Consider the following 12,780-nt stretch of genomic DNA (forward strand, 5'->3'; position numbering starts at 1 on the left):
AATTAAATACTCATTTGGTTTACAAATCTATTACTCATTTGTGGGTATAGTTTGTGACTTCCACCTAGCAGCAATCACTATTCTAGCAGTTGTACTTGCATATAGAAAAATTCTTTCTTCCCCTTGTGGTATCTCTTCATCTATCAGTCCAAGGGGATATGTCTCTGGTTTCTTTGTTATTGATATTTTCAACATCTTCTTTAGTTCTTCATGTACTACTATCCAGAATTTCTTAATTTCCTCACACCTCCACCACATATGTATTGTTGTTCCTGTTTCTCCACCACATCTCCAACAGAGGTTGGATTTCAATTTATATATCTTTGCCAACTTAACTGGCGTTAAGTACCACATATAGAACATCTTTACAAAATTTTCTTTAATTGTATATGAGGCAGTAAATCGTATATCCTCTCACCAGAGTTTCTCCCATTGCTCTAGATGGATAGTGTTAAGTTGTGGGTGAATGTTTCAGACGACACAGCGATTCTTCAAACAGCTCTTGTTTATTCACAGGCCAGAACAGAACTGAACTGAAGGGTTCAGCCAGCCTGCTTATATAGAGCTCCAGTACAACGCAACTGTAACAACTTTCTGTAACTATCCAATCACTGAACGTCACTTTTGATCCCTTATTTGCATATGTGGGTCTGAGTGAAAACTATCTACAGTATCCCCTTGCTGGCCCAGGGTGAGAACTTCAGTAAATAACAGATAGTATGTCCAAGATCCTGAGACCATTCAATCTTTCTGCTTCATTTTATGCTGTTTTAGTCTAATTGCAGTGTCCAATCTACACTGCCCTGATGGAGTTCTACTGAAAGAAAGCCTCAAATTTTTAACAAAAGGGGAAAGAACTTGGGGTGGGGCAGTGGAATTGTGATCCTTTTATCCCTGCCAGGGCCAAGGTCGTCCTTGGGACTCCAAATGTCATCTATCCCAACCTCCATTTTCATCCAACCCTCTGGGACCCTCACCTGCTGCGCTTCAGAGCCATCTCCACGTTCTGTCCCCGGTGCTTCCGGTAAAAGTCAATGAAGGAGAAGGGCAGGGAGATGTTGAGGGAGTTGGCGCGGTGCGGGGCAGCCGTCCGCTTGCGGGCCTCGAACGCGATGGTCAGGTCGACCCAGGCTGCTGGGCGCTTGGCCTTGAAGGTGGCGATGAAGTCCTCGCCAAAGATCTGGCAGAGAAGTTTCTCGAAGGCCAAGTCCACCCCCACGGCCCCGTAAGGACCTCCTGGAAGGCAGTGATGGGAGAGGGAAGGTCAAAGGAGCAAGGGAGAGGGGCAGCGCGGCACAATGGCTAGCGGGTCAAATTAGGGCTTCAGGGGACCAGGGTACGAATCTCCGCTTGGCATGCAGTTCACTAATTGGGACCTTGGGCTGCCTCTCAGCCTAGGCTGCTTTGCAGGGTTGTTGTGGGACAGAATGAGGAGATGGGAAACCATGTGTGCCTTCTTGAGCTCCTTGGAGGAAAAAGGTGGGCTAATAATAATAATAATAATAATAATAATAATGGCATGAAGGATATGGGGCTTTCAGGGCCTATGAGAAGCTCCTCTCTCTCTGTGTTTTCTGCCCTCCCAAAGGTCAGGGTACATCAACAATACAGAACAGCAAACCCCTGTGTTGCAAACCTAACACAACAAACAATACAAGCAACACGCAGGCCAGTATACTAGATAGTATTCTGTAATTCTTATTGCATAATATACATGATTTAGTAACAAAAACAAAACGTGTGCACTTGTAAATTCTCTAATATGTTTGAAATCAAATGAACGCACGCCTGTCAATCTTTGAAAGTAAGTAAGTGAATAACGTATTGCATATCCACACGACCACTGCTCCTTGTGCATTTTTCTAATCTATGGGTTGTGCTGAAGAAGATTCCAGCGAAACAGTCAGATTATTCGGGATCACTGTCCGTTGTTATTCACCTACTACTTCGGCACCATGAACGCCTAAAAAAAGTTTTACCGCTTAGCCCACAGGATAGCATCTATTACTTTGTTTCAACTATAGACTTATTATACTTCTGCGGACTTTCAAAGATTGACAGACATGTGTTCAGTTCAAATATATTGGAGAATTTACAAGTGCACACATTTTTGTTGTTGTTACTAAATCATGTATATTATGCAATAAGAATTACAGTGCTATCTAGTATACTGGTCTGTATGTTGCTTGTATTGTTCGTTGTTCTCCCAACGGTCAGGGCACTGTCTAGGGTGGCCCCCTGAACTGAGGAATGCACTTCCTTAATGTGTTGTTGCAAATATGAACAACCTATCCGAAGAATGCAGTGAGTCCCAGACATTTGCATTTCCACCTTCAAGCAAAGGCTTTGATTTTCCTTCTTATTTTGCTTCTAGCTTGCTATTTCAGTTTCAGCCACTGGGTGGAACTCTAACATCAGAACACCAAAAGGGGAGGCCAGCTTCAGACAACCCTGGAAACCCAGGAATGGCCGTTCTAGCCAAAGAGCTGGGTGGGAGACAAACTTGGGCACAGCCTTACAAAGCTGCAAAACTGCACGGCTTACATGAAAGTTCAGGGCTGCGGTCATACTTGTGTGGAATTTTGCCAAAGACAGTTGTACCTTGGGTCCTGAACGCCCTGGAACTCGGACGTTTTGGCTCCTGAACACCCCAAAAAGTGACTGTTCTGGTTTGCGAACATTCTTTTGGAACCCGAATGTCCAACGGGGCTTCCGTGGCTTCTGATTGGCTGCAGGAGCTTCTTGCAGCCAATCAGAAGATGTGATTTGGTTTTCAAACGTTTTGGAAGTCAAATGGACTTCCGTTCGACTTCCAAGGTACGACTGTATGCACATTTCTGCAAAGCAGTTTCCCCCAGTATGAAGCGCTTCTTAATGTCGTTTTCACTAGCAGTGTGATGGCCTGGGAATCGGATTCAGAGGCTGAACCTGAGGAATCCCAGCCTGCACAGGAGTCCCCGCCTCCAGGGCCGGCTTCGCCGGGGCAGGGCCTTGAACCTGAAGGGCCCTCACCTGTGCCAGATCCTCAGGAGCAGACACCAGCTGAATCCGCTCTGGCTCCGGAGGTGATTGAGGACCCACTGCCTGCAGGTGCTCCACTCTCAGCCCCGTCAGGGGAAGCTGAGGTTGCCTCTGGGTCCAGTAACCCTCCAGCCTCTCCGGAGCTGCAGAGGCTTAGGGCAGAGAGGCGGAGGGAACTAAGTTCTCGCAGGAGGAGTGCTCACCTCCAGGCCAGGAGAGGCGAGTCACCTGTGGACTGGGACCGCCCTATGCCTCAGAGGAGATAAAAGCCAGCCAGCCCAGTCCCAGGTTGCGGGAGCAACATCGTTGGTTACCTGTTCCTGCCAGCACCCTGTCCTGCTTTCTGCCAGAGTTCCTGACCACGCCCGATTCCCTGCCTTGGACCCCACTTCAGACTCGGACCGGACACGGACCTCACCGCACGGTAACCCCCCCTCCCCCCGGGACCAGCACAAGCAGATTCCTTTCCCATGCTCTCCTTACCATAGTTATATGCAGTTTTATCCACGCTTTACCACAGTCACGTGCATTCTTGCACGCATTGTTTTGCCGGAGAACTGCACCGCAAAATTCGGAGAAGTATGAATTCTGTGTTTCCACAGGGTTTCGGAAAGCGTGAATGAGATAAGTTTGCCTTTCTCCTCCACCTGCAGCCCTGGACCTCCTTGCAGGTGGCCTTGCTCTGTGGACTCTCCCCAGCCCCCCCCTCACCTGACGCTTTGTAGAGCTCCTTGAGGGTCCCCTGCGGTTGCTCAATCTGGTGCACGGTCAGATCCACCGTCCCTCCGCCACAGTCGGCCACGATGTAGCGGTCCCCTGCGGGATGAAGAAAAGAAGGTGTGATGCCAGGTTCGGGAAAGGAATCACAGAATCACAGAGTTGGAAGGGATACCTGAGGGTCATCTAGTCCAACCCCGTGCAAGGCAAGAATCTCAGCTGAAGCATCCATGACAGAGGGCCACCCAATCTCTGCTAAGAAACCTCCAAGGAAGGAGAGTCCAGATGTATGCAACAACGGCCGCGAGAGTCCTAATAGCACAAGGATGGAAGACTGAAGAAACCCCAACTATAAAGAATCATGGCAAGAAAAATGGATGGACTATGCAGAACTGGCAAAACTGACATACAAGCTATGGGACAAGGATGAGACTTCAAAGATGAAAGGGAACCCTTTACAAAGTATTTGAAGATGCAACAAAGCGAACTGGACTTGGCTGGCTTTGAATAAACATTCACAAACTTTTTATTGATGATAATCAGCTAAATAGTTTGAGGATCTATACAGCTGTGTAACATGCAGAAAACAGATCATGGCCACTGGTCCCATCACCTCCTGGCAAGTAGGAGGGGAAGAAATGGAGGCAGTGAGAGATTTTACTTTCTTGGGCTCCATGATCACTGCAGATGGTGACAGCAGTCACGAAATTAAAAGACGCCTGCTTCTTGGGAGAAAAGCAATGACAAACCTAGACAGCATCTTAAAAAGCAGAGACATCACCTTGCCAACAAAGGTCCATATAGTTAAAGCTATGGTTTTCCCAGTAGTGATGTATGGAAGTGAGAGCTGGACTATAAAGAAGGCTGATCACCGAAGAATTGATGCTTTTGAATTATGGTGCTGGAGGAGATTCTTGAGAGTCCCATGGACTGCAAGAAGATCAAACCTCTCCATTCTGAAGGGAATCAGCCCTGAGTGCTCACTGGAAGGACAGATCCTGAAGCTGAGACTCCAAGACTTTGGTCACCTCATGAGAAGAGAAGACTCCCTGGAAAAGACCCTGATGTTGGGAAAGATGGAGGGCACAAGGAGAAGCGGACGACAGAGGATGAGATGGTGGGACAGTGTTCTTGAAGCTACCAGCATGAGTTTGACCAACTGCGGGAGGCAGTGGAAGACAGGAGTGCCTGGTTGGACACGACTAAACAACAAGAAGTTAAGATCCATTTCTGTTCCTGTATATAGTAACACAGCACATGATATCATGGGCTATCCCCTGAGACCGCTAGATGACATCGCAAGGGATCATTGCCTTAGGAGAGCGAGAAAAATTCCAGCAGGCTAAAAAACAGTTTCTATCCATGGGCTGTTAGGCTGCTGAATGGAAAATAATATGTTGTTGTTGTTGTTGTTTAGTCGTTTAGTCGTGTTCGACTCTTTGTGACCCCATGGACCAGAGCACGCCAGGCATTCCTGTCTTCATTATTATTATTGTTGTTGTTGATATTTTAGGGATGTTTAAATGAATACAGTCATACCTCAGGTTACAGACGCTGCAGGTTGCGTTTTTCCGGGTTACGGATCCGCCGAAACCCGGAAGTACCGGAATGGGTTATTTCCAGGTTTTGGTGCTCACGCATGCGCAGAAACACCAAATCGCAACCCACGCACGTGCAGACGCGCCGCTGCAGGTTGCCAACGCTGGGGGTTGCGAACATGCATCCCGCATGGATCACGTTTGCAACCCGAGCCTCCACTGCATTCTAAATTGTAAAACAGAAAATTCAATAAAAAATATTAAATATATATATATATATATTATAAAAAAGGAAAAAAGGAAACTCTTGAATCCTGATTTTCTTTTCTTTATGGGAAAGCACGTCTTGGTTTAAGTCCGCTTTGGTTTAAGACCGGACTTCCGGAATGGATTAAGGTTGTAAACCAAGATACCACTGTAATCAATCCATCAGTCCTGCAAACTGCAGAATATTTTGCTCCACACACACACACATCCCAGCTGACTTGTGAATTCTTCGTAAAAAAAATATCAGTTGAATTTCCCTTTTTACCTCGCCTTTGAATTACCCCACTGGCTTCTGTATGCCACAACAGCTGTGAGAATATTACTAGCGAAGAATTTGAAGAAACAAGATTTACCAACTATCGAAGAATGGCAGATGAAGATGATGGACTATATGGAACTTGCCGAACTGACTGGGAGACTCCGAGACCAGAGAGAAGAGACGGTGGAAGAAAATTGGAAGAAGTTTAAAGGAATATTTGAAAAAATATGTTAATATTTAAATCTCAGAATAGCTTTGGAAGTGGATATAGGCTGTAGGGTGAGAAGTAGAAGAAAGTGTATTTTTAAAATAGTATTGTTTGTAAGTGATAAAATGTGAAGATTTTTATGGTAAAAGTAAGCGTGATTCTTAAAAAGGTTAAAAATTATGATATATGTAAACTGCTAAAGATGAGGTAAAATGAAAATCAGATGGGGAAAATCAGACTTGGGGAAGCTCACCTAACAATATTTAGAAAAAATAAGGATAAGACAAGAATTTGTTTGCGTTGTTTGTTTTTTCTGTTTGTGTTGTTTAGTTGTGTTATAAAATGAATTAAAAAAAGGAACTTTTTACCACATGTGGTGGACCTGTCCCAAGGTGAAAGACTTCTGGGAAAAGATTTATAATGAGTTGAAAAAAATGTTGAAATATACATTTATAAAGAAACCAGAGGCCTTTTTTCTTGGAATAACAGGTCTGGAACTGCCCAAGAAAGATGTTAAATTATTTTTGTATGCCACAACTGCTGCTCGAATTTTACTAGCTAAAAAGTGGAAAATGCAAGAACTACCTACGGTGGAAGAATGGCAGATGAAGATGATGGATTTCTTGGAGCTAGCCAACCTAACTGGAAGAGTCCGCGACCAGAAGGAGGAGGTGTATCAGGAAGAATGGACAAAATTTAATGATTATTTAGTTAAATATGTTAAGTTAAACTAATTGGGAAAAGCTTGCAGGTACTTGATTGGCTTAGGATTTTACATAAGTTAAGTTAAGAATTCACATGTTTAATCTAGAAACGGAAAGAATCAAGGATGTTAATTGTTCAAGTTAAATTTGTAAGAACTTTATTTGGAAAACCGTTAAAAGGCTATACATTGAAATTCAACCAAGGGGAAACGAGGAAGTCAATTAACAATGTTAATAAGTGTAACTTTAATAAGGTTATGATTTATGTTTGTTTGTTTGTTTATAATTGTGTGAAAATCAATAAAAAAAATGGGGGGGGATTTGGAGGGGGGGAAATGAATTGCCCCACTGGCTCTTCCTACCTGTCTGCATTTCGGACCAGAGCTCTCCCATCCCGGATTCTACTAGGAAGGTGCGGCTGTGTCTGGAACGGCGGAGTTGTTCTCGGGCTGCAGGGAGACGAATCGGAAAGTAAGGCAGGAGCAAGATGGGGAAAACACACACACACACACACACACAGAGAGAGAGAGAGAGAGAGAGAGAGAGAGAGAGAGAGGGAGAGGGAGAGGGAGGGGGAATGGAATAATCCCTTTGTTGTTTTGTTTTATAATCATAGAATGGACCCTGAGGATCTTCAATGCCCTGCAATGCAGGAATATGCGATTGTCCCACACAGGGATTGAAGCTAAAATCTTGGCATTATCAGTACCACACTCATAACCGACTGAGCTAAAGGTAAAGGTAAAGGGACCCCTGACCATTAGATCCAGTCATGCAACAGGAGCTCACCCCGTCGCGGGGACTCGAACCACCGACCTTCTGATCGGCAAGTCCTACGCTCTGTGGTTTAACCCACAGCGCCACCCGTATCCCTATTCTTTTATTTTATTTATTATTTATTTATATCCCGCCGTTCCTCCAAGCAGCACAAGGTGGCGTATGGCTCTCCACCTCCCTATGTCATCTTCAGAACAAACCTGGGAGGTTGGGCTGAGAGCGAGTAGCTGGCCCACAGTCACCCAGGGAGTTTCAGTTGGACTAGTTGTAGGTGAAAGTACAAGGTGCAAGCTTCCAGATCACACTGAACTCTTCGGCGGGGGAGCTAGGACCCTCGTACCTACAGGACCGCCTCTCCCGGTATGCCCCACAGAGGACCTTAAGGTCCATAAATAGCAACACCCTAGAGGTCCCGGACCCTAAGGAAGTCAGATTAGCCTCAACCAGAGGCAGGGCCTTTTCAACACTGGCCCCGGCCTGGTGGAACGCTCTGTCTCATGAGACCAGGGCCCTGCGGGATCTGATTTCTTTCCGCAGTGCCTGTAAGACAGAGTTGTTCCGCCTGGCCTTTGGCTTGGAATCAACTTGATCCCCACCCCCTCTTTCCTTTTTCCTTTCTCCTTCTGTGACGGAACTCCTATTTGGGGACTTCCTTGGCTTTTTTCTGGCCCACATAGGACCAGTCTGGATAGTTGGCCTTGGTGAAGACTTGACGTTTTTATCCCCCCAAAAGTTTTTGATTTGAGTTTCCACTGAAATGAGGCTGCATTTTAATGTTGTATTTTAATCTTGTTTTTAAGTTGTATTTCAATCAATTGCTTTTATACCTGGTGTTAGCCGCTCTGAGCCCGGTCTTGGCTGGGGAGGGCGGGGTATAAATAAATATTATTAGTATTAGTATTAGTATTAGTATTAGTATTAGTATTAGTATTAGTATTAGTATTAGTATTTATTATTATAGTTGAAGGTAAACAATAATTGAAAGCTGAAAGAAAACACAGTGTGTGTCCAGGTATGGTTTTAACTGGACTCTTGGGCTGGCATTTCACACAGTTCAGCTTAGCTGTAACTCCAGTGCTCCAAAGGGTCCTAGAATTCTAGAGTCGGAAGGGCACCCAAAGGCCATCTAGTCTGGCCCCCTGCAATGCAGGAACTCTGCCTCTGGCCTTGGGCACCATCTTATTAGGAAGGGTACAGAAGGGAGCTGGAGAGAAGCAGACACACAGAGGGGTGTTCTTGCCTTCAGAAACCTCTCGGGCTTAGAATCATAGAACCACTGCTTTTTTCCTAAAAAATATATATATACTCTCATTTTGACTCAGGAAAAAACCAACATTTTATAATTCAAATCGGGAAAAATAAATACAGTAAATGGACAAAGGTACAAAGATACAGAAAATGTTTAGGGGGGTGCGTACCCCTGTGTCCCCCCCTGGGAAAAAGCGCTGCATGGAACTGTAGAAATGGAAGGGCCCCCCCAAGAGTCTCGGTAGTGGCACCCGCCCTGTGGAACTCCCTCCCACCAGATGTCAAAGAGAACAACAACCACCAGACTTTAAGAAGACATCTGAAGGCAGCCCTCTTTAGGGAGGCTTTTAATGTTTAACAGACCACTATATTTTAATACTCTGTTGGAAGCCGCCCAGAGTGGCTGGGGAAGCCCAGCCAGATGGGCAGGGTATAAATAATAAATTCTATTCTATCCTATTCTACTCTATTAAATCCACATCGTTTGATGCATTACTGTATTTTAATATTTTGTTGGAAGCCGCACAGAGTGGCTGGGGAAGCCCAGCCAGATGGGTGGTGTATAAATAATAAATTGTTGTTGTTGTTGTTGTTGTTGTTGTTGTTGTTGTTGTTGTTGTTGTTGTTGTTTTTAAGTCCAACCCCCTGCAATGCAGGAATCACAGCTAACACGCCTAATAAATGAGGTAGAGATTCAAGACCTGCGATTGGGAACACTCCCAAGAAGTCCAGGAGCAATGCTCAGCAATCTGGAGTTGTTCTGGAGTTGCCACGAGCAAGATCTGGAGCGCCTTGGGTAAAAGCAGCATTGCAGTGCAGGCCGGATGGTCCATGGTGGGGCTGAGGGCAGTTAGCCTTCCCACACCCACCCCCCCAAGGCTAAACAGATGTAGGGAAGCTCCCTGACCTGGCCAAGGTTTCAGGAAACAGGCCATTTCCCCACAACTTCCCTCTTGAGAGTCTCCTGCCTTCCGGCTTCCCTACCTTGGCTTCAAGACGGAAGCCTTCCTTTAGAATTACGGACCTTGCCTCTCGCACAAGCATGCACAGATCTAAAAGCAGCCTTCAGATTAGCACCTCAGAGTCACTTTTGGAGAAGACAGCATTTGAAAACCAAAATCCCTCTGATCTCTTTCAGCTTCTGCCTTCTGGAAGAAGGTCCAGGGTTATAAAGACTAGGACTAGCCGCCTAAGAAACAGTTTCTACCCAAATGCGATTTTGGTTTTAAACACAGTGTAAGGTAGTCTCTATGGGAGTACATTGTATTTAATTATGGGGTATCAGAGTTTTTAGGGTGCTAACCAGGTTGGGATAGCTGGGATAGCAGGCTTGTTGGGTTTTGAATGTGTTATGTAGATTTTCAATTTCGTTGTTCTGTATGGGACAATGACAATAAAGATTATCGTATCGTATTGTAACTCGGAAGGTGTATCACCTGAGCCACTCAGCCTGAGCCACAAAGAGAAATGTTTTGCCTCAGCTCACACCTACGGAGGGCTTAGCTTTGTTCTGGCCCTTTGGGCCCAGTGCCTCTGAACATGTACAAAGTGTAGTGTAACGGTTAGACCAGTGTTCTGGGCCACAACCCTGCTTGGTTCCATAAACTCAGCCCCAGCGCCTCCTTGCTCAAAACAGCAGTTTGCACGACCCATGGAGGAAGATAATAATAATACAGTAACAACAACAACAACAACAACAACAACAACAACAACAACAACAACTTATTTGTACCCCACCCATCTGGCTGGGCTTCCCCAGCCACTCTGGGCGGCTTCCAACAAAGATTAAAAATACACCAAAATGTCACACATTAAAAGCTTCCCTAAACAGGGCTGCCTTCAGATGTCTTCTAAAAGTCTGGTAGTTGTTCTTCTGTTTGACATCTAGTGGGATGGTGTTCCACAGGCGGGCGCCACCACCGAGAAGGGGATAGACAGGAAGTCTAGTGTGTTGGTATGTATATGATTTTTTTTTGGGGGGGGGAATTGTTTTTGTTTTTTCTCTTTGTTCTTTCTTTAGTTTCATTTTCTTTCTAGGTATATAAAATTTGTATATAATTTTTGTATGGATGTTGGAAATTATATTATAGTAAGTCCTGTAATGTAATATGAAAACGTTTACCAATGTAATATAAGAATGTTAACAAATAAATAAAATTCAAATTTAAAAAAAAGATAAAGAAAGATATAATGTCACGATAAATGAATCCCAGAATCATAGAGTTGGAAGGGACCCTGAGGGACATCTAGTCCAACCCCCTGCAATGCTGGAATATCAGCTCAAGCATTCGTGACAGATGGCCATCCAACCTCTGCTTAAAAACCTCCCCGCTTCCTTGCAAGACGGTCACAGGGGGCTTTGTCAAACGCCTTGCTGAAGTCAAGATACGCTATGTCCGCAGCATTCCCCTGATCCACCAAGCTTGTAACTCCATCAAAAAAAGAAAGAAATGAGATTCGTGTGACATGACTTGTTTTTGAGAAGCCCATGGGGTTTTTTTAGTAATCGTATGTACAATACTCCCTTCCTGAGCATGTGCAGAATGCCTTTGCTTTGTGAGGCAGACCAGGTTTTGTGTTCAGAAAGGGTCCTAAGGTTGTTGATCTGAGAGAGGGGTTGAATACTTCTGCTTAGAAGGAGAGGGAGGGGCATTGTGATTCAAATCCTGGAAACTTCAGGTGTGGCACTCGCTGGCTCCCTCAGCTCTCCTTCCTACAGGCAGAGCTGCAGAAGACTCTGCAAAGCTGTTTGCAGTGAGACGGGTTCTTTATTAACTGTGGTTTGTTCTGCTAATAAAATCAAATGAAGACCAGATGCGTGGAAACCTTAATTTAAACCACTGTCTTCTGATGCTTTCCCCTTTTTCTTACTGTTTTTAAAACGGCTCCGTCAGAGAATAGGCGGCCCAAGAGGGAAAACTGGGTGGAGCTGGGTAGAAGATGCACATACCACCTGCGGAACTCAGTGCCACAAGATATTCTCCCATCTCTTGCGGGGGCGCAATTAGTGCCAGCACCGTCCGTTAAGAGTTTGGGTGTAATCTTCGACACCTCCCTTTCCATGGAGGCGCAGATTGCAGCTATAACAAAGGCGGCATTTTTTCATCTCCGCCAAGCTAAGCAGTTGGCTCTTTACCTCTCTCGCCCTGACCTAGCCACTGTGATCCACGCGACAGTCACCTCCAGACTGGATTATTGTAACTCGCTCTATGTGGGGCTGCCCTTGAGTCTGACCCAGAAACTCCAGCGGGTGCAGAATGCTGCAGCGAGACTCCATACGGGGTCCTTGCTGTGAGATCACATTCATCCGGTGCTATACCAGCTGCACTGGCTCCCGGTGGAGTACAGGATCAGGTTTAAGGTGCTGTTTTTAAGCTTTAAAGCCCTATACGGCCTAGGACCCTCGTACCTACGGGACCACCTCTCCTGGTATGTCCCACAGAGGACCTTACGGTCTTCAAACAAAAACATCTTGGAGGTCCCGGGCCACAGTGAGCCAGGGCTTTTTCGGCCGTGGCCCCGATCTGGTGGAACGCTCTGTCACAAGAGACTAGGGCCCTGCGGGACTTGACATCTTTCCTCAGGGCCTGCAAGACAGAACTGTTCCACCAGGCCTTTGGCCAAGGCACAGCCTGACCCCCTCCTTTGGTAATCCTCACAGAACTCTGGCCCAATGGTTGCCATTAATTTGATTTTAGAATGAATTGATTTTAGAATGCTGTATTATTTTACTGTTGTTAGCCGCTCTGAGTCCGGCTTTGGCTGGGGAGGGTGGGATATAAATAAAATTGTATTATTATTATTATTATTATTATTATTATTATTATTATCATTATTATTGCAAAGGCAACTGACCGCATGGGTATCAGCCCATCTCACATTGGCTTAATGTGGATTGTGCTTCCTTTTAATTCCCCCAGCTACTGCTCCCCCCCAACCTTTCTCATCCCTATGCAGTCAGTGGCCTAGTGCGTATCTAGAATCATAGAATCCTAGAATCCTAGAATCCTAGAATCCTAGAATCCTAGAATCCTAGAATCC

General features: G+C 45.4%; 1 protein-coding gene across 1 annotated transcript in view; it reads right to left on the reverse strand.

Moving 5' to 3' along the window:
• Window positions 1–12,780, reverse strand: part of HSPA12B (heat shock protein family A (Hsp70) member 12B) — a 53,610-nt gene that overhangs the window by 6,653 nt on the left and 34,177 nt on the right. Inside the window, exons 9-11 of the mRNA XM_081876852.1 lie at window positions 7,077–7,163; window positions 3,733–3,837; window positions 978–1,236 (exon numbers count right to left, since the gene is read on the reverse strand). Coding sequence (XP_081732978.1) covers window positions 978–1,236; window positions 3,733–3,837; window positions 7,077–7,163 — 451 coding nt within the window. The remainder of the gene's footprint in view (window positions 1–977; window positions 1,237–3,732; window positions 3,838–7,076; window positions 7,164–12,780) is intronic.

Source organism: Podarcis erhardii (genome assembly GCF_964252035.2).
Source record: "Podarcis erhardii genome assembly, chromosome: 9".
Lineage (NCBI taxonomy): Eukaryota > Metazoa > Chordata > Lepidosauria > Squamata > Lacertidae > Podarcis > Podarcis erhardii.